This window comes from Agelaius phoeniceus, assembly GCF_051311805.1.
Source record: "Agelaius phoeniceus isolate bAgePho1 chromosome W unlocalized genomic scaffold, bAgePho1.hap1 SUPER_W_unloc_1, whole genome shotgun sequence".
NCBI classification, from domain to species: Eukaryota; Metazoa; Chordata; class Aves; order Passeriformes; family Icteridae; genus Agelaius; species Agelaius phoeniceus.
Genome location: NW_027509866.1, coordinates 421,361 through 444,294, shown reverse-complemented (window position 1 = coordinate 444,294; position 22,934 = coordinate 421,361). Strand labels below are relative to the sequence as shown.

General features: G+C 49.6%; 1 protein-coding gene across 1 annotated transcript in view; it reads right to left on the bottom strand.

Moving 5' to 3' along the window:
- LOC143692425 (hydrocephalus-inducing protein homolog) overlaps positions 1-21,233 on the bottom strand; it is a 57,433-nt gene extending 36,200 nt beyond the window's left edge. Inside the window, exons 1-8 of the mRNA XM_077172659.1 lie at positions 21,207-21,233; positions 13,439-13,558; positions 11,527-11,661; positions 9,886-10,085; positions 6,589-6,713; positions 5,076-5,280; positions 2,043-2,232; positions 827-926 (exon numbers count right to left, since the gene is read on the bottom strand). Coding sequence (XP_077028774.1) covers positions 827-926; positions 2,043-2,232; positions 5,076-5,280; positions 6,589-6,713; positions 9,886-10,085; positions 11,527-11,661; positions 13,439-13,558; positions 21,207-21,233 — 1,102 coding nt within the window. The remainder of the gene's footprint in view (positions 1-826; positions 927-2,042; positions 2,233-5,075; positions 5,281-6,588; positions 6,714-9,885; positions 10,086-11,526; positions 11,662-13,438; positions 13,559-21,206) is intronic.
- Positions 21,234-22,934: the final 1,701 nt, after the last annotated feature.

Below are 22,934 nucleotides of genomic sequence, written 5' to 3'. Positions count from 1 at the left end.
CAGCCCTGAAAGTCTTCAAAGCCAGGCTGGATGGGGCTTGGAGCTACCTCATCTACTGGGAGGTGTCCCTGCCCAGAGGCTTTTAAGGTCCATTCCATCCTTAACACACTGTGATTCTGTGGTTTCCTTCCCATGCACCTAGAGGAGCTTTGAAATCCATTCAGTGCAGGCACAAAGCTCATACAGAGTTTGGCAATTACCAAACTCCCTGGCCCAGGAGCACAGGATTTTGTGGCCCAAGTGCTCCCCTTCTGACACTCAGCACTGTGTTCTATTTGCACAGACTGGGAGCTGCAAGGGGACAACTCCCACACAGGGAAAGAGGCAGGTGCTGGCCAAGGCCGCTCCTTCTACCAACACCCTGGGCTCAGGGGGCTCAGCCACCTCTGCTCTGCTGCTGTCTGGGCACTGGGAGGTGATCCAGGCTCAGGGAGCCCATTTCTAACTCAGCTCCTCCCACCTGATGATGGATCCATGGCAAATGGACCCATCCTGGAGGCCAGGGGCCTGCAGGGGCTTAGTACTTGTTCACTGAAGCTGCTCTGCTCTGGAGCTCTCTGGCCTTTGAGGGAATGCTGGCAAAGCCACGGCATGAAAACCTCTCCCTGCACTGCCTGGGCTGTTCTGGGATCAGTCAGGCAGACACAGCATTCTGAGCCCTGGCCTGGCACAGGAGACTCCCTGGAAGCTGCAGGGCCAGGGGGAATGTGCCAGCACTGCCCTGCTGACCAGGGACTCTTCCCAGCACTTCCATGGGAGCCCAGTGGGCTCAGGCTTCCCCCATGGCTTCACTGAGGGGGAGAGAAGCAGGGCAAAGGAGCTGTACCTGAGATGCTACAGTAAGCCACACTTTGATACTCCAGTGCTTCCAGGGGCTTGAAGGTCACCTTAATTTCAGCCAAACAGTTGGGCCCAATTTCTCCCTCCTACAGCAGAAAGAGACAGCAAAACATTGCTCTGCAAACTTCATGTTTTTTGTTTTCATCCACAGTCCTGTAAGCCTTTGTTTAGAGCATCAATGATGAGTGAACAACACAAGGAGCCAAGGAAACACTCCAAACCCAGCTCAACACACCACTGGAAGCTCTCAATGCTCAGCTGATCAGCTCCCACTCTCCACAATATTCCTGCTGCTCTGACACGAGCTCTTGGGCACATCATGCTGCTGTCAGCTACAGTGGGATGCAGCTGCCACTGTGCACTGCTGGCTCTCAGCCTTAGATGAGCCGTAGGAGTAAGCAAGAAGAGAATGTAATCCCCTTCCTTGGAAATAAAAATATTAGTTCAACCTGTTTTGAAAGAAAGTAGAGGTTGGGATTATTCTAGCGTTTACTTCAAGATGAGAAGGGATTTTGCACTGTGCAGACACCAGGCATTCATTGTCTCTCACAATGCCAGTACTCAGAATCAGGGCTCTGCTGGATGGGAGCACATGGCAGTTTGCTTGCACAAACAGAAAAGGAAAAGGTTTTCTGTCCCTGTGTGCAGGAGAACTCCAAAGGCCCATTTCAACCTTGCACCCTTGTTTTCAAGCTCACAGATGACACTGGAAGGGACACTCAGAAATAGTGCAAGTCATGGTTACAGGAGGGGATTGGCATTTCTGTGATTAACCTTGGGCCGAATTTGGCCTCCTCCTTTTCCCAGCAAACCATTGCAAGCTTCAGGTCAGTGTGTGAGCTGGCAGTGCTCCAACAGTCTCTGCTGTACCCCACACACCACGTTTTGGGAGATCCCCTACCTACAATAGCTGCTCCCTGTGGACACTGCAAGGACATGCACAGAGTGCCCTTGAGCTCCAGCCTGGCAGCAGAGCTGGGCTTTGTCAGGCTCCCAGCCCTGCCTTGAGCCTGCAGGGCACAAATGCTTTGAGCAGGGAGCTCTGCAGCTGCTCCAGAAACTCCATGTCCTCTCTGCCAGCACATGGGGCCAGCTGAGGATCTGCCCAGTGACCGCAGCTGGGGGAAGGGGTGGGTGTAGGGAGTAGGGTGGGTGGGAGGAGGAGGAGGAGGAGGAAGAGAATGTTCTCAGCTATCACTTACCATTGGCTCAATGACAAAAACGTCATCAGAGAACAGCATGGGGTCTTCTGGCAACTTTGCCATCTCCTCGTGGACCATGTTGCTCAGGAGGGCACTGCGATCTTCACAAGATCTCTTATCCTTCTCTGTTTCTTTCTCCTCTGGGAAGTTTTCCTGGGACACCTCTTTCAGCAGCCTCAGCAAACACTGCCTGCAGCCCCAGGGAGAGACAAGGCCAGCAGATGGTTTCATGAGCCACAGATTTGCAGAGAGAAGTGGGAGCACAGGAGAGCAAAGCACCTGGGGAGGAGCAGCAGCAGCAGCTCTCCAGAAAGGGCTGACCCCAAGCCATGGGGATCCCAAATAGATCAGAGGATAACTTGCTGTTCACTGGCACAGCAGGGAGTTTTACTCCACACTTGCAAGCTCAGCAGAGGTTTCCAAAGCCAGCAGCCCTCTGGCAGAACCTGCTGGCTCAAAGCCCCTGCCAAAACTGAGGGAGAATCAACCAGCCACTTCAAGGGGCTTTTCCTACCACTGAGCTGCTCGGGGGAGGCAGATAAAGGTCATGGAGTAGGACTTCCCTGAGAAGGGGAGACCAAGCTGGCTTGCAGCTACGTGTTACCAGCATCACTCTTTGTTTCTTCCATTTTGGACCTGCCCTGTTCCCTGCTCTGCCTTTCACAAGAGCATCCCAGAGCACTTCCAAAGGAAATTGATTAATTCAGGCACCAAATCCCTTCAGTGACATTCAAGGTTTTATATGCAATATACATGAAAACAGAGGCTCTGAGAGGCAAAGGGACTTTGTTGTGCAGGAGGGAGACAGCAAACTCCTGGAGAGACCTTTTCATGAGCCAGAGCTTTTTGGGTCCCACCCCAGTGCATTGCAGTAGAATGTCCTGAGAGGGAACGTATCCTGCACTATCTCCTCTCATTAAAAATGTCCTGTCTGCTCTGAGATCTCAAAAGCTTCTCTGGCAGCAGGACAGTGGCCTTGGAGCTACAACCATGCCTAAGATTGGAAGTAAGGAAGAATAAAATGTTCTGGTGACAGTCTAGGACACAAACTGGCATGAAAACAGATGTAATTGGAAGAAACCCCACAAAACCAAAACCAGGTTGAATTTACTTTGGGGAAACCTAGTTGCTTCTGAGGGGAAAGAGGATCACTTGGGGTCCAGCCTGAGGCAGGAACGTGGGAAAAAATGGAAATAAACAGCCCAGGGAAGTAACCAGAGAAGGTCAAGGGATTTTTCTTTTGACACACAGAGCTTGTATGGAAGTCACACACTGTGTGAGTAGATGGAGAACAATGGAAAACCAAGAAGCCCAGGGCACTAAAGGACCCTCTCGCCAGCCATTCAAGCAGGCAAGGGTCAATCTCCTGGTCTTTTGCAGGCCATTTAAAATGGCTCTGGGGAGTGTAAGCAGCCTGACCCTCAGCAAACAGGGGCTTGCCATGGCAATTTGGGCATGGCAGTTCCAGTATGGCAGTTTGCATGGCATTTTTTCAGGTTTTGCATTGCAGCTGGCACAAGCAGGCTGAGCAGGAAGGGTGCAGCGACCCACCCTCCTTGTGTAGTGGGTTGCGTCTTTTGGCTGGTTGTGAGGTGCTTGCCTTTTTTTTTTCTTTCTTCTTTCTGCCTTTCTTTTTCCCCAGCTATGGTTTACGAATGATGAAAAGCCATTGCTGCTGCTACTGCCAGCAGGAGTGCACTAACTCAAAGAGAACCCCCCAGGAAGGATGCAGCTGTCCAGGCCCCTGGCTGCAGGGAGGGTCTGAGCCTGGTGTTAATATCAGAGGATATGCAAAAGACACCTGCGTGTGGTGTGAGCAGCTGAACAATCTGCTCTGCCCTGTGGCAGAGCCTATGGAAGAAGTGGAAAGGCTGAGGAGCATTAGGGAGAGTGAAACAGAAATAAACTGGTGAAGTTACATCTGTCCAGCTCTGAGAGAAGCTCAGCAGGAGTCAAAGGAGCCCTGCCCTTCTTGTGAGCAGGCAGAAGGAGGAGACCTAGGAGACAGTGGGGAATGGAAATGGGTCTCTACTGGGGAGGCAGTAAAATTCCATCCTGACACCCACACCTATCCAGGTGCCCTAACAGAATATGTATGAGGCCCTGGCTCTAGAGGGCCAGGCAGATGACACTAAAGAAGAAACTCTGTCTGGAGAGTCTCCCAGTTGCACTTCATCTGTCAGACAGATCACAGCCTCAAGTGTTAAGAAGAAAAGAAGGGGAGTGGTAGTAGGTGACTCCCTTCTGAGGGGAACTGAGGGCCCTGGGTGTCAACTGGATCCATTCCACAGGGCAGCCTGCTGCCTCCCTGGGATCCAGGCACTGGATATCACCATGAGATTCCCTAATGACTAAATGAACTTCATCTGTTCACCATTGTCTGGGGTACAGTGACTGTGAAATAATAGAGTTCTCAATATTTGGTGAAACGAGGGGCATCAACAAAACTTCCACTCTGGACTTCTGGAGGGCAGATTCAGCCTGAGATTCAAGGGCAGATTCAAGAGACTGATTTGGAGAGTACCCTGGGAAACAGTCTTAAAAACAAAGGGGTCCAGGAGGGATGGACATAATTCAAGAAAGAAGTCCTGAAGGCATAGGAACAAACTGTCCCTGTGTGTGGAAAGACAAGCTGACGGGGAAGACAACCAGCCTGGATGGGCAAGGAACTTTTGAAGGAACTAAGGGAAGAAAAGAAGGTGTACCACCTCTGGAAAGAGGGACTGGCAACTCAGGAAATGTTTAAGGATGTTGCCAGCTCAGGTAGGAAGAAGATTAGAGAGGCAAAAGCCCAATTAGAACTTGAGGAAATCAAGTCATTGCAATCAACCTTTCCTTCCCAAAATGCCATCCTTGGCTGGAGTTTAAATGGAACTGAAATGCTGAGTGCTGAGCTCCTGAAGCCCAGGGACACACACCCCAGTGCCAGGCATGGTTTACTTGGCCTAAACCATTCCAAAGCACCAACACCCCCTGAGGCCCAGTTTTAGTCTTGGGCCATGCATCTCACGGAAATGTATCTTTCAAACCAACCTCCTATTCTCTTTATTCTTGTCTTCCTCAGTAGGAAAAGCCTTCCACTGGAAGTGGGCTGTGATGTTACTCCTGTTTTCGATGAACAGGGTTCTGTGGCTTGACATGGTGATGAAAGTCTTGTCAACCTCCACGGAATTTGTGCTCAACCCAATGTTGACATCTACAGCTTCTCCATGGAGCTTTGTGTGGATTCTCTCTTCACCTGGAACAAAGCAAAGGGGAGTCTTTGCTCAGCTCACTGGCTGATGGAAGCACAAGGAACGGAGCAAACCACAGGGCACAGAAGAAAGTGTCACAGTTTTGAGCTGAATGAGCCATTCTGTGGATCAGTATGCTCATCACATCCTTCAGCTCTGTGTGTACAGCGTGAGGATGTCCTGGGCAGCTCCTAAAACATCTTATTTCTGAGGGTGTTTGTAGAGATTTGGCCCCAAGGTGACAGTGTGGGCTAGGAGATTGGTCCATGTGCTCTGGTGACCCACTCAGATCACCGGGATTTCTGCATCCAAGTCCTTCAGGTGACAGGGCTGAGGAGCCCAGTTCAGTCCTGGCTTGGAGACCCTGGAGGACCCTGGGTGTCCCACGAGACTCCTGTCTCTCCTGATCCCTTGGATCCCTTCTTGCTGACCCGCAAATATGCCTGGGGGCAGGTGGGCAGCAAAAGGAGGCCCAGAGGAACAAGTGAAGTGACAGCCCAGAGCAGGAGGGGACACAGGCGAGGAAACACAACCAGCCTGGCTCTGCAATGTGACAAACCACTACAAAATGAACACTGTGAAAATCATCATCATCATCATCTCCCTGTCCAAACCCACAGCCACATCAGTCTTGAAATATTTTATATTGTTCTGATCTCAAAAACCAAGCTGCAGCATTTCAAATTAAATAAAAAAGGAAAGATTAGTAGATACAGAGCAGCTTCTATATGAAGACTGAATGGGATTCCTTAGTCTAGAAATCAAATAGGAGACAGATGTGAGAGGTCTGCAAGAGCATGGATGGCCTGGAAAACAGGGATGAGGACAAATTTGTCTTGATTTGTCACCAAGCAGGAACTTGAGGGCCTGAAAACATTATTAGACAGAAACTAAATATATGTGTAGAGGGCAACATAGAAAAAGGATCTGTGACAAGCCAATGCAGAAGCAGCATATGGAACAGAGGTGTGCAAGAAATCCATTGCATTGGAGAGAATCTGATGGAGACCTCACACCTCACATACAGCACTGCCCAAGAATAAAAGAAAACTTCACCCAGGCATAGCCATACGGTAGTGGAGAATCAGGGTTCCTCCTTCCTCCACTCAGCAACTCCCAGCAAAACAGGATTCAAAAAATATTAGCCCTATCAGAAGGGATCCATTTTATCAATGCCCTAGAGATCAACGAGTTCTCAGTTGTTTTAGGGGTAAAGCTGAGCAGGGGAGGCACCTCTGGAGGGACTGCAGGGGATGGGACAGCAGGGAGCCATGTGGAGAACTGTCCTGTGCCCTGCAGGGCTCAGCACTCACCTGAGCTGCAGCGCACGGCCAGGGAGCCGCAATGGGCACCGCTGGCCAGCGGGTGAAATGCCACTGTCACCTGCACGGTGTCACCAGCGCCCAGAGCTCCTGTGGCCGGCACCACGGAGAAAGGACTGCAACACAAAGAGAGGCATCAGGGCTGGGGGACACCTGGCCATGAGATTCCTGCTGCACTGCAGCTCCCTGCAGCTCCCTTGGGCAAGCAGGGAGCAAACCAAGCACAGGCAGCAGAAGACAGCCAGAACAGACAGGATCAGAAACAGCTGCTGACCAGCTTCTGAGGAGATTCAGCCCGCAGAAGATCCTGTGGGATAAAATTACCTCAGCTCCCCCATACTCTGCATCCAGCCCTCTGCAATGAGACTCAAGGGTCCCACTGCCAGCAATCCCATCAGAGAATGGTTTGTGAAGAGCACAGAAGGTTCAGAGCTATCTGCATGCACAATTTGACACTGACTGCTTCAGGAATTTCTCTTTTCCTGCTGCCTATAAACCTCATCTCAAGAGATGCAAATGTTAGGGCACTACCTGTCCTGGGAGATTACAGCCTAGGAATCAGACAGGGAGAAGGAACTTTTCCTTGAAGACCAAGGAATAGTTACTGTTGAATTTGCAGTGTGGTTCTTTCGTTTATTTTACCTTGAAAACATCCTGATTTAGCCTAAAAAGGGCAACTTTTATAAGCATTTCAATGAAAGCTGCTCTAAGAAAAGGAGCAATCAAAACTCTGAAATTCAGAGTGCAAATGCAGATTAGAGCGGTACAGTGACACAGAAACCCAAAAGGGGGATGCCATTTACAGTCTGAAGGGTCCAATCCCAGCTAAATGAAGCACCATGAGCAGGAGCACATCAAGGAAGCAGAACAGGAGGTTTCTTTGTATTTACCAGCAATGCAGTCTGCGACTCTGGGCTGTCATGCAGGCTGGTAATTGTTTGCTTGGCCCAGCAGAGAAACTCTGTGAAATGTGTTGGAAATAATGATGCAGATGTGTTGGTGCACTTTGGATTTACCAGGAGCAATCAGGATTGGCCACCAGGTAAACAGCTCTTGCCTGACAAACACAAGACTCTGTGCTTTCATGCTCAGGGACAGCTCAGGGGAAATGTGCTTGTGCCCAGCAGCTGCTGGGCTTTGTGCTCTTCTACAGCCCCAGGGAGGAATCAAAAGTTCCTGGCCTTGGTGCTTTGCTGCTGGTCAATGTGTCACTTCAAAGTGTCTTCTGGGGACTTTGGTGATGAATGCATCACACACAAAAACAAAGAGAGCATCTGGCAAGCTGAACTTTGTTCATGTCAGCAGTGACAGCTGATGAACTGGCTTGGCTCATTAAGGACCTATTGCTGTAATTATGGGCTGAGCTGTTCCCATTCCCACTGGTGAGAACATCACTGCTGGCTGATGGAGAAGCCTTGGGCCAGCAATGTTCATGTGCTGGACGTGAGACTTTGGAGGGAGGGGAGGAAAGACAAGGCCCCAGCAGCCCCAGAGCCAGATCAGTGCACGGGCTCCTGCACCTGCCCCGGGGCTGATGCCAGCACTGCTGCAGCTCTGCTGGGGCTCAGGGGCATCAGGGCCTGCTGGGGGCAAGGCACAGCATTCTTCTCTTAGTCTTTTGCCAGAGATTTCATCAAAACAGAGAAGCTGCCAGTAAGGGGAATCCCTGGCCAGGCTTCAGCACTACCTTCCATTCCATTCCATTCCATTCCATTCCATTCCATTCCATTCCATTCCATTCCCACTCCTGCCCCATGTTACATGCTCCCATGCTCCTGCCCTCAGATGGCAGGATGGGAATAACATTCCTGGGGGTGACTTCAGGGGTTGCCTGAGAAAGAAGGTGTCTTCTTCTTTTCAAATTATCAGGAGAAGAGGATCCAGCCAAATTCAGGACTCAGTTGTCAGGACTGAAAAACTGAGTGCAAATCAGCCCCTGCATCTCCCACATCCCTGGGCTGTACCCACCAGACTCCTCTGTTCCTGCTGTAGCAGTCATCTCTCACACAGACCTGGCTCCCCAAGACCCAAGGACACAAGCTCTACAGCTAAACTTGACTCCTCTGAATGTCAGCCAACGTCACTAAGCTGCACCCTGAGCCCACAAATAGAAGAGCTGTGAAGGAGACATGCCTGACACTGTAAGAACCAAATGAAAACCACTGCCCCAAGAGATGGGGCTGGCAGGCTAAATTTTGGCCTTTTCTCTGTTAATTGTGAGCTGTTCCTTAAGATAGCTCTCATCCTTTAGATCTACCCTTTCAATGAATCACTACTGCACCCAACAGGCAGGAAAGATAAGGTATGGAGGGAGTTTTAATAGGTCGTTTTCTTCTGCTTTTTAACTAGGTCCATTTGTATGTTTGTTTTCTTGTATGGCATCTAAAGACAGGTCCAGATCTCCCAATGGCACCTTGCAATCCCCAGACACTGGTCTTGCTTTGAGCAGTGTGTGTGCTCAGATGATTTCCAGAGGTCCCCTCCAGCAGAAGTTATTCTATACTTTTCTCTTCTAAATCAGCCCAACTGCTTTTCACATATTCACTAATTGTGAATATTTCATATTTCCTATGTCCCATATTTCCTATACACCTGTGCATGTACCTATGGGCATGTGGTATATTGATAGGCATTAGAGGAGCTCGACCTTCATGAAAGTTCCCAATGAACAATTCGTGATCTTTTGGCAAACATTTAACACAAACCAAAATGAAAAAACAGCAGAAACACAGGAACTTCAGAGTATTTAAAAAGAAATCTCAATGAAAGGGGGCACGGCCTTATTCACAGATTTAAATCATCTGTTTGAAATTTTAAACTGCCTTTCAAAGGTTCACCATGGAATAGAAGAGGTGACTGAGGCCCTCAGCCAACAAGGGAAATCAGATCAGCTTTAAGTAACAGGAACTGCAGCGGCTGCCTGCAGCACAGCTCAGGTTGGGCATCTGATGCAGGGACCACTGCAAAGCCACATGCTTGTGTTCTCCCAGAGAATGGCTCTGTTTGGCTGGCAGTGCTGAGGAAGCATTTCAGAAGCTGCTTGTGCTCAGGAGGGTGCAAGCCAGCTACCAACATGTTCCAGCAGCCTCCAGGAAATCTGGGATGGAGAAAGCTCCAAGGCTGCATCTTGCTAAGAACACTGAAAGCAAGAGCAGATGCCATCCATGCTGCTCACTTCCAGCCAGGCTGCAGGGCAGCAGCTGCAATGCTCTGGCTCCTTTTGCTGCTCTTTCCCAACCCTGCTCTCTCCCAAATGTGTTTTGCACAGGGACAGATGAGCTGCCTCACCTCTGGGTGCTCAGCTGGTACCGAGCTGCCCGGGCACCGACATTGCGCACCAGCAGAGTCTGCTGGGTGCTGACCTTGACTGGACACTTGGAGAAGTCCAGCTGGGCAGGGAAGTCCAGCACAGCTCGGGCACCGATGGCCCGAATTGGCACAACTATCCTTTCCCTGGCAGTGATGCAGACCAGCTCGTGGCAATAATCCTGCAGGAAAAGAAACCGGCTCAGGACAGGACATTTAGTGCCATCCCCATGGCAGAAGAAAAACCCATTTCTATAACCCTACAAGGACATCAATTTACCTATTGCACCCTAAAATGAACACTAAGTTCTACTGATATGTCACATTTTAAAGGCAGCAGTGCACTTTGCAAAATCTATCTCAGTGGCATTAAGCTGTTGTGTCACTTGGGTTATACAGATAACAGCCCTAAGCCATCATAACTTTTACTCTAAATTTTAATGATGTTAAATAATTCCTAAGCCCCTTCTAAGGAACATGGAGTTGGGGAACACAGGACATTCCTCTTTAGGTTTCTATATTCCCACTGTCTGAGAATAGGACAAAGTGTTCAACTGACTCTAAGCAGCAAAAGGAAGATGAGAAAACAGCTGCACCCAAAGAGATCCTGCACCTCTGGCCTGGTGCAGAAACATCAGTTGGCTCAGAACTCCCCTCTAACTTTGCCTGTCCAGCCAAGTCAGGAGAAGAACAGTGCCAAGAGGCAGCAGCATGCTGTTGGAAAGGGCCTCTCTTTGTTTCCCTGCAAGGCTTCCTCCCTTCCATGCCATGTCCTAAACCCTTCCGTATGAACAAGCCTCCAGATCAGAACATGAACCCTCCAGATGCCAGCACTGAGATCAGACTTGCCAGGGCCTCAGCACTGCTGTTTAAACTTGCCCACAAAAGCACCTTTGGCACGGAATGGGTGCCAGCTGACAGAGCAAGCACGGTGACAGGCATGAAGACAGAGCCCCAGCAGTGTCACTGCCACGGGCTCTGGGCTCACAGCTCTGCCTGCAGCTTGTACCTGCCCTGCAGCAGCTCCTGCAGGCAGGTGTCCAAGTCCCCTGCAACTCAGCAACCTCCTGCTGACCAAGGGCACCCAGAGCCCAGTGTGCCTGTGCCAGGCTGGGCTCATGGGCACAGCACATCCTCTGCCCTGGCCCTGCAGCTGTGCCATGGTCACCTGTGCTCTGGGACAGCACAGCTGCAAGGCTGCAGAACAGAGGGGCTGAAAAAGCACCGTCTTTGCTCCAGCCCAGGGGCAGGCAGGGAAGCTGTTGCCAGTCAGCAAGGAGGAAAGCTCTCTGACCTCTTTGTTCCTCTGCTGTTTTCCATCATAATGATGGAACCCCTTCCACTGGACCTAGGGATGGCCCAACATCTATCAACAGCCCTCTGTCATTTTCATCCTGTTCCCTGTGCATCTTCCCCTGGCAATGCTCAGGGATGTGCAGGGAGCGAAGCAGAGCCTGTCAGGCCTGGCTGCAGTGCCTGCCAGCAGTGCCAAAGTGTGACTGGCTGCAGGCTGCCTGCCCATGGCCTGGAGCCCAGCTCACAGCATGCAATGGGCTGGAGCCAGAGTGCAGGGAAAACAATGGCTGTGGAGATCATTGTGTGCTTTGGCTCCTCCAGCCTCACCTTGTTCTCGTCGGGGCTGAAGCGGATGCGCACAGGGGCAGAGGCGCCCGGCGGCACGGCACGGTACGCATCGTTGGGGCTCACGAGCTGGAAGTAAGGTGAGCTCTCCATGGAGACCTTCACCACCTGAGGAACCTGCAGCAAAGACATGAAATGATGATTTTGCCACTTGTGGAAACAGGATGAGAGGAGATCTGTCCATGCCCTGCTGACATCCCTGCCTGGCCCCTTTCCCAAAGCACTTTCAGCTGTGCAGGCACAGGCACATCATTCACAAGGCTGAACTTGAATCCCTTCTGTCTGGCTCCAGCATTTTGGCCAGGGCCAGCAGGGCAGTGCCTGCTGGGAAGGAAGGGTCCAGCAGCTCAGCACCAGCAGGATGGAGACAGAGCACCTGAACCAAGTCATCTGCATATTCAACAAGGCCAGAAAACCTGCTGGCTTCTGCCTGCACACAGCCATGAAGTTGTCATGGTCCAGAGGGGGAATGTGCTACCTGAAAGCAAACCAGCACATTATCCTGGGGGAAGGAAGAAATTCCCTTCTAGCAGATCAGGCTGGGGTAGGGACCTTCTGGGGATAGAGTCAGGCAGGCAGAGCAGCAAGACAGGAGACCAAACACTGTGGCCTTACTGGGAAGAAAAGCAAACCTGAAAAACCAAAGAAGGAACACAGCAAGACAATCCCTAAAACACGGAGATGGCAAAGAGAATTTAAATGGGCAGTAAAGCAGCAAGGAAGAATCATAAAACCATGAGAGCAATCAGCTTGCCAAAAGTGACAGAAACATGGACAGGCTGTGCCTATTGACTCTGGGCTTCAAAGGCATTTTCTGCCTGGAGAATATGACCAGCACTGAGTGACAGTGTGGTTCCAGTATGAAAAGCCAATCTTGACTCTCCAGGGCTTCCTGCTGCCTGTGCAGGCAAGCTGGGCTGCTGGGCATTCCTGCCTGCAGCCAGCAGGCCAGGTGCTGCCCTCTGGGATTCACAGACACAGCACACATGCATTTTCTAGCACACTAATATCATCAACCCCTGAGCACCAAAATGCTCTCCAAAAGTCTAAATGATTTTTAGTCCCTCCTGTCTCTTCCCACCAGCCCGCTCTTGGCAAAAGCCTCATTTGAGAAAATGATTCCCTGACTGAAATTCCAATGGTCTCAGTTTTCCTCTTTACAGTGGAACACAACTGCTGACATTTTTCAATTGTTTCCCTCTCAGCTCTCTTGAGAAACTGCAAAACACTCACAATTTCTTCAAGTGAAGGTAAAAACCTCCAGAAGCACATGGCTTTGGATGTGCTGTGGTTCTCCAAAGGGAAAGCAGAGCACTGTGTTGCTTTTGGAAAAGCTGAGCAGAGCTGGATGAAGCTGAGCAGGAGCCTCAAGTGGCCCCTAAAGGCCTCTCAGTGCTTCTGCTCCATCAGTCTGATTGCAGGGCTCTTTCAGAACACGGTTCCTGCAGTGCCAATGCCATGAATGAGAAGCGATTCCAGCATAAAGTGGAGAAGGCTCAGCCCCTGAGCTCTGACTCTGAGCTGCACAAAGGGAGACAAACTGGCTGAGAGAGGCAGAGATTCCTACCAAGATTAACCAAGGAGACACAGGATGTGCTATAGACTCAAGGCAAAGCATGAGAGCAGGTAAAAACTGTACAGCCCTCAACAATTCGTATCAATCCAGAGCTTGCAAGAGAAGGAAACTCCTTTGGGATAGACACCATCAACACATGGCCAAAATCAGGGGACAATTCTCAGCACAGGAAGATTTCCACCATCTTGCAGAACAAAGGTGCTGAGACATTTTCTCCTGCATGTGCTGCAGCAGATAACTTGCTTTGCTGTACACTGGGGGAATGACAGCACTCTCCTCTTCCAGCCCAGTGTTAAAGCTCCATGTCCCAACACTTACCTTGTCTTTATTCATGAGAGACAGTGTCATTTCACAGACATCACAAGTGTCGAAGTTCTGAAACACCACCTCTGGTGGGGAAATCTGGAACGAGCTCTGCTTTGGGGGAACTGAGGGCAGCTGGAGAGGAGAGAGCAGGGAGAGCTTCAGCTGCTGGGAGGAAGGTTCATGCAGGAGAATCTTCCACTGATCCCCAGTGAAGTACAGACTCTGGGGGAGCACGTCTGCCCAGCCCACACTGGGCAAACAGTGGCTCACCCACCTCTGCTCTGAACTGATCCAGAGCTGCTGGGCCACACAGAGCAGGCTCAAGCCAAGCTGCTCTTTTGGCATGGATTTCTCCAGGTTTCCTTCTCCAGAATGCCAGGCAGCACTTTCCTTAAGCACAGCCCTGTGCCCATGTGGTCACAGAGCTCTGGGGCACTGACTGTGCACTTATGAAGTACAACCCATGAATTTACATTAGACTCCATGGGAAATGATTTTGGGATGTCCTTTACTCTGAGACAGGGAAACCGAGGCCCACACAACTGCAAATATCTTTTTTGCTCTAGAATTTAGACATCAGTAAGAAGAGCACAGGACCAGAGGAGGTGTGAGAGATGAGGCGATATTTTGCTGAAGCTAAAAGGTTATTAAGTTAAAGAATGAAAGTTGTTGGCTCTGTGTGGTGTTGTTTGGATTGTTTGGAATTGTTCAGGTTTGCTTGTTGGGTGTTGCTGTGAACTGGCAGAGGGACGGGGTTGAAGACCTGACCAAAAAGAAGCAGGATGAGAGGGGAGGGGACAGAAAGGCTGGCAATCTGAGAGAATGGAAGTTCCCGAGTACCCATCCAAGAGGAAAGGGGACAGGGACCACCCCAGCCGGGTACAAAGGGCATACAAAGATTGCCATTTTGTTGGAGGCTGTGTTTGTTCATCTCCGGAGGGGAGGGAGACACACCCAGCTCAGCTGAATCATTACTAATAAACAGTTTTCTTTTGCTTTAATGACTTTGTCCCCTTTAATTGTATTTAATAGTGCATTTCTAACAGAGGTAAAGGCAAAAATAAAGTAACACTGAAATTAGGAAAAAGACAAATGAGGTGAAAATAAAAAGACAAATGAGGTGAATGCTGAATGAGGATAAGGTTCAGTTATTTTCTCAGCAACTTGGGTAAAAATAGAGTTGGTATCTCCTTTTTCCATGGGCTTTAAATGGGTGCTTTCTTGTCATTATTGCTATCCTATTGAATGCCATTGTAGAGGCATGTCTGGAATGACACAATAACAGCAAATGCTTCTGGAGCAGAGACATTGCTTGGAGAAAACCCTGCCCTGCTTTGTCTGCCTTCTCCAGCCACACTGCTGTCACTGCAGAGACGCAAGCAGGTCTCCTCTGTGACTTCACAGCAGACACATTCTGCTGAAGGGAGTGGCTGCAGCACACTGTCCCTGAGCTGTGCCCTTCCCTGAGGTGTTCCCAAGGCCCCTCTCCAGGGCAATCCTTAACCAGTGTGTTCTGTGTCTCTTACTGACAATTTCCTGCTCAACAGCCCACCTCGGTCACCTACCCCTTTGGACTGTGCTTTCTACTGAGCCAGTCCTGCCAGAAAAGCAGCTTTAAACACACCTCTGAGTAGGCACTGATCCAGATAAAGCACATCCATTCCCCTCTGCCCAGGGCCAGTCCCCTGTACATCTGGCAGTCTGCAAAATCTAACATCCCCCCAGAGTCCCAACACATTGTTCCAGCCCAAAGCAGTAATGCAATTTGTTTGGTTAAATCTGAAGTAATTCCTGCAGATCCTTGGCCTTCCAAGGCCAACGCTGCCACTCCAGAGGGAATCCTGTGACCCCAAGCATTTGATGGTGACCACACCAAAGCAAGAGGGGGCTCCTTCAGCAGGAGAATGGCAAATGGCAATGTTGTGCCTTTGTGTCCCCAGCCTTCCTCCCATTGTTTTAGCAATGGCAACTACACTCCAGCACAGCCCAGCAGCTTCAGCAGAGGTTATTTGTGTTGGCTTAGTGCAGATCAGGACTCCCAGTCCACCACTCCCATCAGTTTGCAATAACAACAGGACCTGGACACTGAGGTATTTTGCTTGAGGCAAGCCTGTCACAAGCACACACCCACCTTCAAACTTCACATCAAACAGAAAGGAAAAGAGCAGGAAAAAGATACCTTTGGACCAGTCTCACTCCTGTCTATACATGGGCCAATTCTGGGCAGAATACTCCCCCCAGTGCTGGCCTTCTTCTTCATGTTGAGAAGCTTCTCCCACAGGAACTTAGGGGGAAGCAGCTGAAAGGCAAAAATAAACCAGCTAGAGCCTCAGAGATGTGCTTGTTCAAAAAGGCTTTTCTTGAACAAGTGGCACTGGTGAACAATTTGTGATCATATAGTCTAGGACAGTCCTGGAAGCCCTGGAAGTTTCCTGCTGAAGTACTTAGCATCAGTGAATTAATAATACAGAGTGCAGTACACATACTCCAGCCACAAGGCTCTGTCCCATGAGCTTCTCTGTGATTTGATGTGACATGGTTGGGGATTTCTGCTCTTTGGGCATTTGTTTCCTCTTTAGTTCTATTGGACTGAGGCAGTGACCTTTTCAGAGAGTGGGGAAGAGCTCTCAGGACTCCCCTCACTCCATCCCTGCACAACACTCAGAACTCACAGCAAGGAGATATCGCTGCTGGCTGAGTCCAAGAGACGCAAGAAAGGAACGCTGTGCCAAGAGTGAGGAGCACAGGGATGTGTCCAAGTTTTCATTCTCTCTGTTAATTAGCATGGGTTTTCTCTGTCTGGGCTCACAGACTCCTCCACAGAAGAAAACAGAGGCATCTCCTTGACAGAGCCTCAGCAGTGGGGCATCTTCAGTCAAGTGAGCTGCAGACAGCAAGGGACCTTTGTGGCCCTGGCCCCAGTGCTGCCTGCAGGGCTGGATCTGTGCCCACCCAGGAGCTGGGAGAGAACAGCTGCTTTGGAGGCTCTTCCAGCTGGGACCAGCCATGGCTCTCAAGGCTTTGGGCAGAGTTTGAGCTTCCCCCCCACATGCCCGGGTGCCCAAGGGCACGATGGTCAGAGCAGCACAGGTGACTGCCCAGCCTGACAGAAGGAATTCCTGTGGCAAAGGGAAAGGGACAGAACACATGCTCAGGGCTTCAGCTGTGCATTGGTTTCACTTGGCTCCACTGGCACAGCCAGGCAAGGCACAACTGAAACATCCCACAGTGTTCCCTACTGCACCAGGACAGCCCCAGCAACAGGAGCACGGCACAAAGGGCTGGGGAGGGGCTCTGCAGCTTCACAGCACTGCTGGACAACAGGGGCAGGGAGAGCAGGGACACCAGGGCAGTGCCAGCCTGAACACAGCCCCAGTGGGTACTCACAGTAAAAGACTTCAGTCCTTCCCTGGACAAAAGATGAGGTGTTGTGGTCTTTCCTGGGAATCCAGAAGCCATTTTGAAGAAGGACGTCGCAGATGAGCGACAATGCCTCAACAAAACTGGAAGGAGCAACAATGGAACTCTGAAAATCCAGAACCCAGTTCATTGCAGATTCAAGAGATATACTGGTGCTAAAAATGTTATATTATTTGAAAGTAGCTAAGAGCTTGTTTGGTCTAAGTAGCTAGTATAGTTAGGCCTCTAGTTGGACTTTATTTGAACTCTATGGCTACCTTGTGCAATTCAAAGATGGATCATACTGAAACCTGGAGCTAAGACCTGAACATTAATAATAGTTTGAACAGACAAAGCTGTAGCTTAAATATTACTTAAAGATAGCTAGAGCGGGCCTCCTCTTCTTTAGGCTAAAGCACCCCTGCTCTCTCAGCTGTTCCTCACAGCTGAGAGACTCGTGAGAGACTGGAATGTTATGGCTAATGGCTTAAATATCATCAGAAAGGACTTTCTGCCCATTGTGACAAAACTGTAAAAAGAAGCAGCAACCACCCAAGCCCACCCTTCCCTGAAAATGCCTCCTGACTGGAACTTGGCACTGTGAGTTAAGCTGCCTAAGGGAACTTGAGACAAGATCAAGGTGACACTATTGTCCCATTAGCTCAGGGCTGGGGAGAAACAAGGCTGAAGAGAAAAACCTATCCACAACAAAGCCAAACCCAGCAGCTGTCCTGAAAATCAGCTCTGTCTGGGTTCAGGCTGGGGAAGCCACAGCCACAGACTCGTCTGCTGAGGCCAGGTTTGCACACAAACCTCCCATCAAAGACCTCCACAGTGCCCCCAGACCCATTCCTGAGGCCTTGCACCAGAAGACTACAGGGCATGCAAAGTAACACAACAGATCTGAAAATCCAGAAGCCAATTCATGGTAGACTCAAAGGACAGACAGATGCTAAAGATTTTATATTATTTGAAAGTAGCAATAGACAGAGTCCAACTTGCCCCACCCCAGGGAGGCACCTGGGAGGTCCCACCTTGCCCAAATCTGCATGAATCCATTGGAGTCTTACGTTTTGCCAGACCTCACTACAGAGAGGACCAGAAGAGGATTTAATGGTATGCTGATGGGATCCATGGAATGGTGATGTTTTTCACTTAATCTGTCTCTGTCACTCTCCTTCTTCCCAACCCCCCATCCCCCCCCTGCCACCCCCCTGCTTCTTTTTCTTTTCCGTTCTCTCTCTCTTCCTCACATTTACTGTTACATAAAATCCAGACTATTGATTTTGGCATATGGTCTCGTTTGCACCATAATTCACAGGCCTCTCCCTAATAATTTTAATAACCAGATGATAACAACCCACTGAAACTTGAACAGACCTCATTCACCTTTAAGCAGTTTAAGCAACCACTATATGGGGAGAAAAAGTATAGACCAGTACATTTAGAAAATGTTGCATTCCTTCAGTGCAAAAAAAAAAAGCACAATCAGTAGAGCATATATTGTTCATCCACTCAGCTGTGCATTGTGGTGGTGTTCCCAGGGGTCTTAGGATGAGGGAAGAGATGAGGATCTGACTCTTGATTTATTATTTTATGATATATATTCTATTAAAATTATACTAAAAGAATAGAAGAAAAGATTTCATCAGAAGGCTAGCTAAGAATAGAAAAAGAAAGAATGAATAACAAAAGCTTGTGTCTCAGACAAAGAGTCCAAGTCAGCTGACTGTGAGTGGCCATTAATTAGGAACAACTCCAGGAGACCAGTCACAGATGCACCTGTTGCATTCCACAGCAGCAGATAACCATTGTTTACATTTTGTTCCTGAGCTCTCTCAGCTTCTCAAAAAAAAAAAAAAAAAAAACCCAAAGGATTTTTCATAAAACATGTCTGTGACAGTGCAGACCACTGAACTGCTGCACCAGAAGACGAGCATTATCCCATCCTGTATTTCCCTTTGGCATTCTCTCTCAGAGTGCAGATGAGACAAAACCAAAAAGTTCAACTTGAGTCAATCTTTACCTTCAAAGGAAATTCAGGAACTTTCTGCAGAGGCCAATGCTCTGCACGTTGATGAACTCCTTGCAGAGGCCAATGCTCTGCACGTTGATGAACTCCTTGCAGAGGCCAATGCTCTGCACGTTGATGAACTCCTTGCAGAGGCCAATGCTCTGCACGCTGATGAACTCCTTGCAGAGGCCAATGCTCTGCACGTTCAGGAACTTTGCACAGGCCAATGCTCCGCGAACAATTCCCCTGGCGAATCGCCCGGTGAAGCCGCCTGCAGGAGCCCAGGCTGCGCACAACCAGCCAGGGCCGCGTTCTCAGGCAACTGAGGCCGCGCCGCTGTCACAGACGCTGCCGCCGCCTTCGTGGTTTCCAGGCACCCGCGGAACCCGGCAGCCGCCGCCCTTTCCCGGATCCTGCCCCTCCCGGCCCCGCACGCCCCCCAAGATGCTGCCGGGGCTCGGGGGCTTCGTCTGCCTGGGCTGGGGCTCGGCCTCCCCTGCGGGACAAGGTGAGGGGGGGTCCCCGGGGGTCGTGTCCCCCCGGGAGCGTGGGTGAGTCCCCCATGTCCCCCCCAAGCCGGGGTCACCCCCTTTTCTCTGCCCAGAGCTCCTGAGCCAGCTCCTGCTGCCCCCTGGGAGGGGCTTTGGGGAGCCCCCCGGGGAACCCCTTGAATGCCCATTCCTGGGCACTGGGACCCTTCGCATCTCCTTCCCCAGCTGCAGGACCCCCTGCACCCCCTTATCCTGCCCCGACACCCCCTGCACCCCCTTTCCCGGGTGTCCTCCTCTCTCAGCCCCTGGATCCTCCGTTTCCATGAGCCCGGGGACTCTCGGACCCCATTCCCGGCCAGCCCGGGGCACCTCAGCCCCAGGCCTTCCTTTGCCCGGCGACCGGAGACGTCACTGCAGACTCGGGCCGCCATTGGCGGGCAGCAAAGAGCGGCGCCAATGGCGGGGCCGGAGGCGGCTCAGGGGCCGTGAAGAGCCTTGAGCTGTGAGGGGCCATGAAGTGTCACTCTTGCGCCGAGAATGACATAGGAACAGGCAGGAGGCAGTATTGCAGAAAGACTAAAAGAAGGTTTTATTCAAGAGAACCGTGCGGTTTTTACAGAGTGATATGATATATTCTGTTTGATTGGCTAGTTAACAAAAAACATTCTTTATACACCGTCCTTGAGAAGAAGAGAAAGACGAAGTAGAACACCACCTGCAGATTGTTTATACTTAAGTTCTCACATTCTTACAACTTGCTAATAATTCTCACAAGCTGCTGTGAGAAACACTTGCTGTTTCTCTCTCTCTGTGCCATGGCATCCACAGTGAGGGGCTGTGAGGGGTCTTGGGCAACTGTGAGGGAGCCATGAGGGGCTGTGAGGGGCCATGAAGGGCCATAAGGGTCTGTGAGGATCCATGAAGTGCTGTGAGGGGCTGTGAGGGGTCTTGGGGAACTGTGAGGGGCCATGGGGAGCCTGTGAGGGACCATGGGGAACTGTGAGGGAGCCGTGAGGGGCCATGAGCTGTGAGAGGCTGTGAGGGGCCATGAAGGGCAATGGGGAACTGTGAGGGAGCCATGAGGGGCTGTGAGGGGCCATGAAGGGCCATAAGAGTCTGTGAGGGGCTGTGAGAGGCCAGGCACCCCATAGAACCAAGGGGCCATTGTCACACTGTGGAACCAAGGAGATCATTTTTGACAGTACGGAACCTCATGGAACCAAGGGGCCATTGTGGCCCAGCAGGGCCTTGTGGAACCAAAGGGACCATGGTGACACCATGGAACCTCATGGTACCACAGGTCCATTGTTACATGGCAGCCACAGCAGGGCTGCAGAACCAAGGAGATCATTGTGACACTACACAACCTCATGGAATCAGGGCATCCCTGTTACACCAATGAACCTCATGGAGCAAAGGGTTCGTTGTGACACTTTTTCCTTATAGTCCATAAAACTATAAAGAGATGTGTTCAAATTAATATCAAACAAAAGCCTCCATACTAAAATAAACAAATGTTAAAATAGCTGTAATTCCATAAAAAGTTTAAACAGAAAAAGAGTAGTCCTATGCTTCCAAGGAGGAAGCATAGGAGACTGTTGTGGAACCAAGGAGACTGTTGTTGGCAGCCTTACAAATTTATTGGTATTAGTTAGGGTGAGTTTAGGGTTATCTTTTATAGTGATAATTTGGAAATGGAGAATACTACAGCAAATAGCAGTGTTGACCTCCTTATCAAATGTACATGGCAAAGCATTAAGGGACACCTATTATCGTAGAAATTTGTACTAAGTAAAATAATTTACTTCTTTCTAGAAAAGGGAGGAATGAAACAGGGGATTGGAAATTTAACTCAGGGTAGAAACCAATTTTTTACTTTTTTGTTTAGTCTTTTAACTTGCATGCTCGCCAAAAGGCCTGCAGAGAGAGAACAAAGGAGACTCAAGGCAACTTAGAAAATATTGTATTTGATTTGCAGGGTGCCCAGATGAAGAAAGGAATGATGAATCTGCCTCCATGTCCTCAGAAGGCTAATTTATTATTTTAAGATAGTATATTATATTCAAGAATAGTATAGGAAACTATACTAAAGAATACAGAAAGGATTCTTACAGAAGGCTAAAAAGATAATAATGAAAACTCATGACTCTTTCCAGAGCTCCAACACAGCTTGACCCTGATTGGTCAATAAGTCAAAACAAATCACATGAAACCAATGAAACAGTCACCTGTTGGATAAACAATCTCCAAACACATTCCAAAGCAGCAAAACACAGGAGAAGCAAATCATATAATTATTGTTTTCCTTTTCCTCTGAGGCTTCTCAGCTTCCCGGGAGAAAAATCCTAGGCCAAGGGATTTTTCAGAAAATGTGAATGTGGCAAGAAAGTAATGCTGGAGATAAGAAGAGGCTCCCTGCTGATCTTGAGACTGAAGCAAACAGAAAAACTGAATCTGGGTGATAAACACCACATTACAACTACGTGACTGAAGAACTGCACAGGCTCATAAAATTGATAAGTTGAATACATATGCATATTTTTAATGCAAATGCACAGATTAGGGGATAAAGTAGACTCGGGAATTTTCAGGGGTGCTCATGTCCTTGGGGAGCATGTCCAGCAATGAAATAAATCATACCAGCTTTACATCTTTTACAAGTTGAGGATTTTTTTTCCACAAATCAGCCACCACTCCCCACTGGGTTGCTTTGAGCCAATCATCTGCTCCTCTGGTCAGCTACACCACTTAGACCAATTCAGGCAGTGAGAGAATTCAACCAGTTTAACTAGATAAACCAATTAAACTCGTTCAATTAGATGAACCAGTTAAACTGGTTGAACCAGTTATAAACTTATTGTGGAACCATTTACATAATTTAAAACATTTAAACCAGCTGAGTTAGATCTGGTAAAATAGATTAGATTCAATTACTTAAATTAGAGAAATCAATTAAACAAGTTACATTAGACAATTCAGCCACTTTAACCAGTTACACCAGCTGAAGGTGCCAGGCCCTGGAGGACTTTGCCCCGGACTCACCACCAGGAAGTTGGTTCCATTTTATCATCAGGAATTTGTAATTTAGGATTTTTCCAGCCAGGGGAGGGATTTCCCTGCCCTAGGACATTCCCAACACCAGCGGAGACCCAGAAGGTGCTCAGAGGGGGAGACCACAGGGAAGGTCAGGGGCTGGGGTGGAGATTCTGGATCCAGGATCTCCCTGAATCCAAGGAGTGCTGACGAGAGCCCAGGACTGAGGAAACCCCGGAGCTGAGGAGAAGATTTCAGTGCTGAGGAGACCCTGGATCCAAAGAGACACTGAATCTGAGGAGATACCAGATCTGAAGAGATTCCAGATTCAAGAATTTCCCAGAGACAGGAACAAGATTCCAGAGCTGAGAAGATTCTGAATCCAAGGAGACCCCAGAGCTGCGGAAAAGATCCTAGATTCAGGAAGAAGATTCTGGAACAGAGAGAATCTGGAGCTGAGGAGGAGACCTTGGAGTGAGAAGATTACGGATTCAAGGAGACCCCAGAGCTGAGAAAATTCTGTCTCCAAGGTCACGATCCCAGATCTGAGGAAACCCCAGACTGGAGGAGT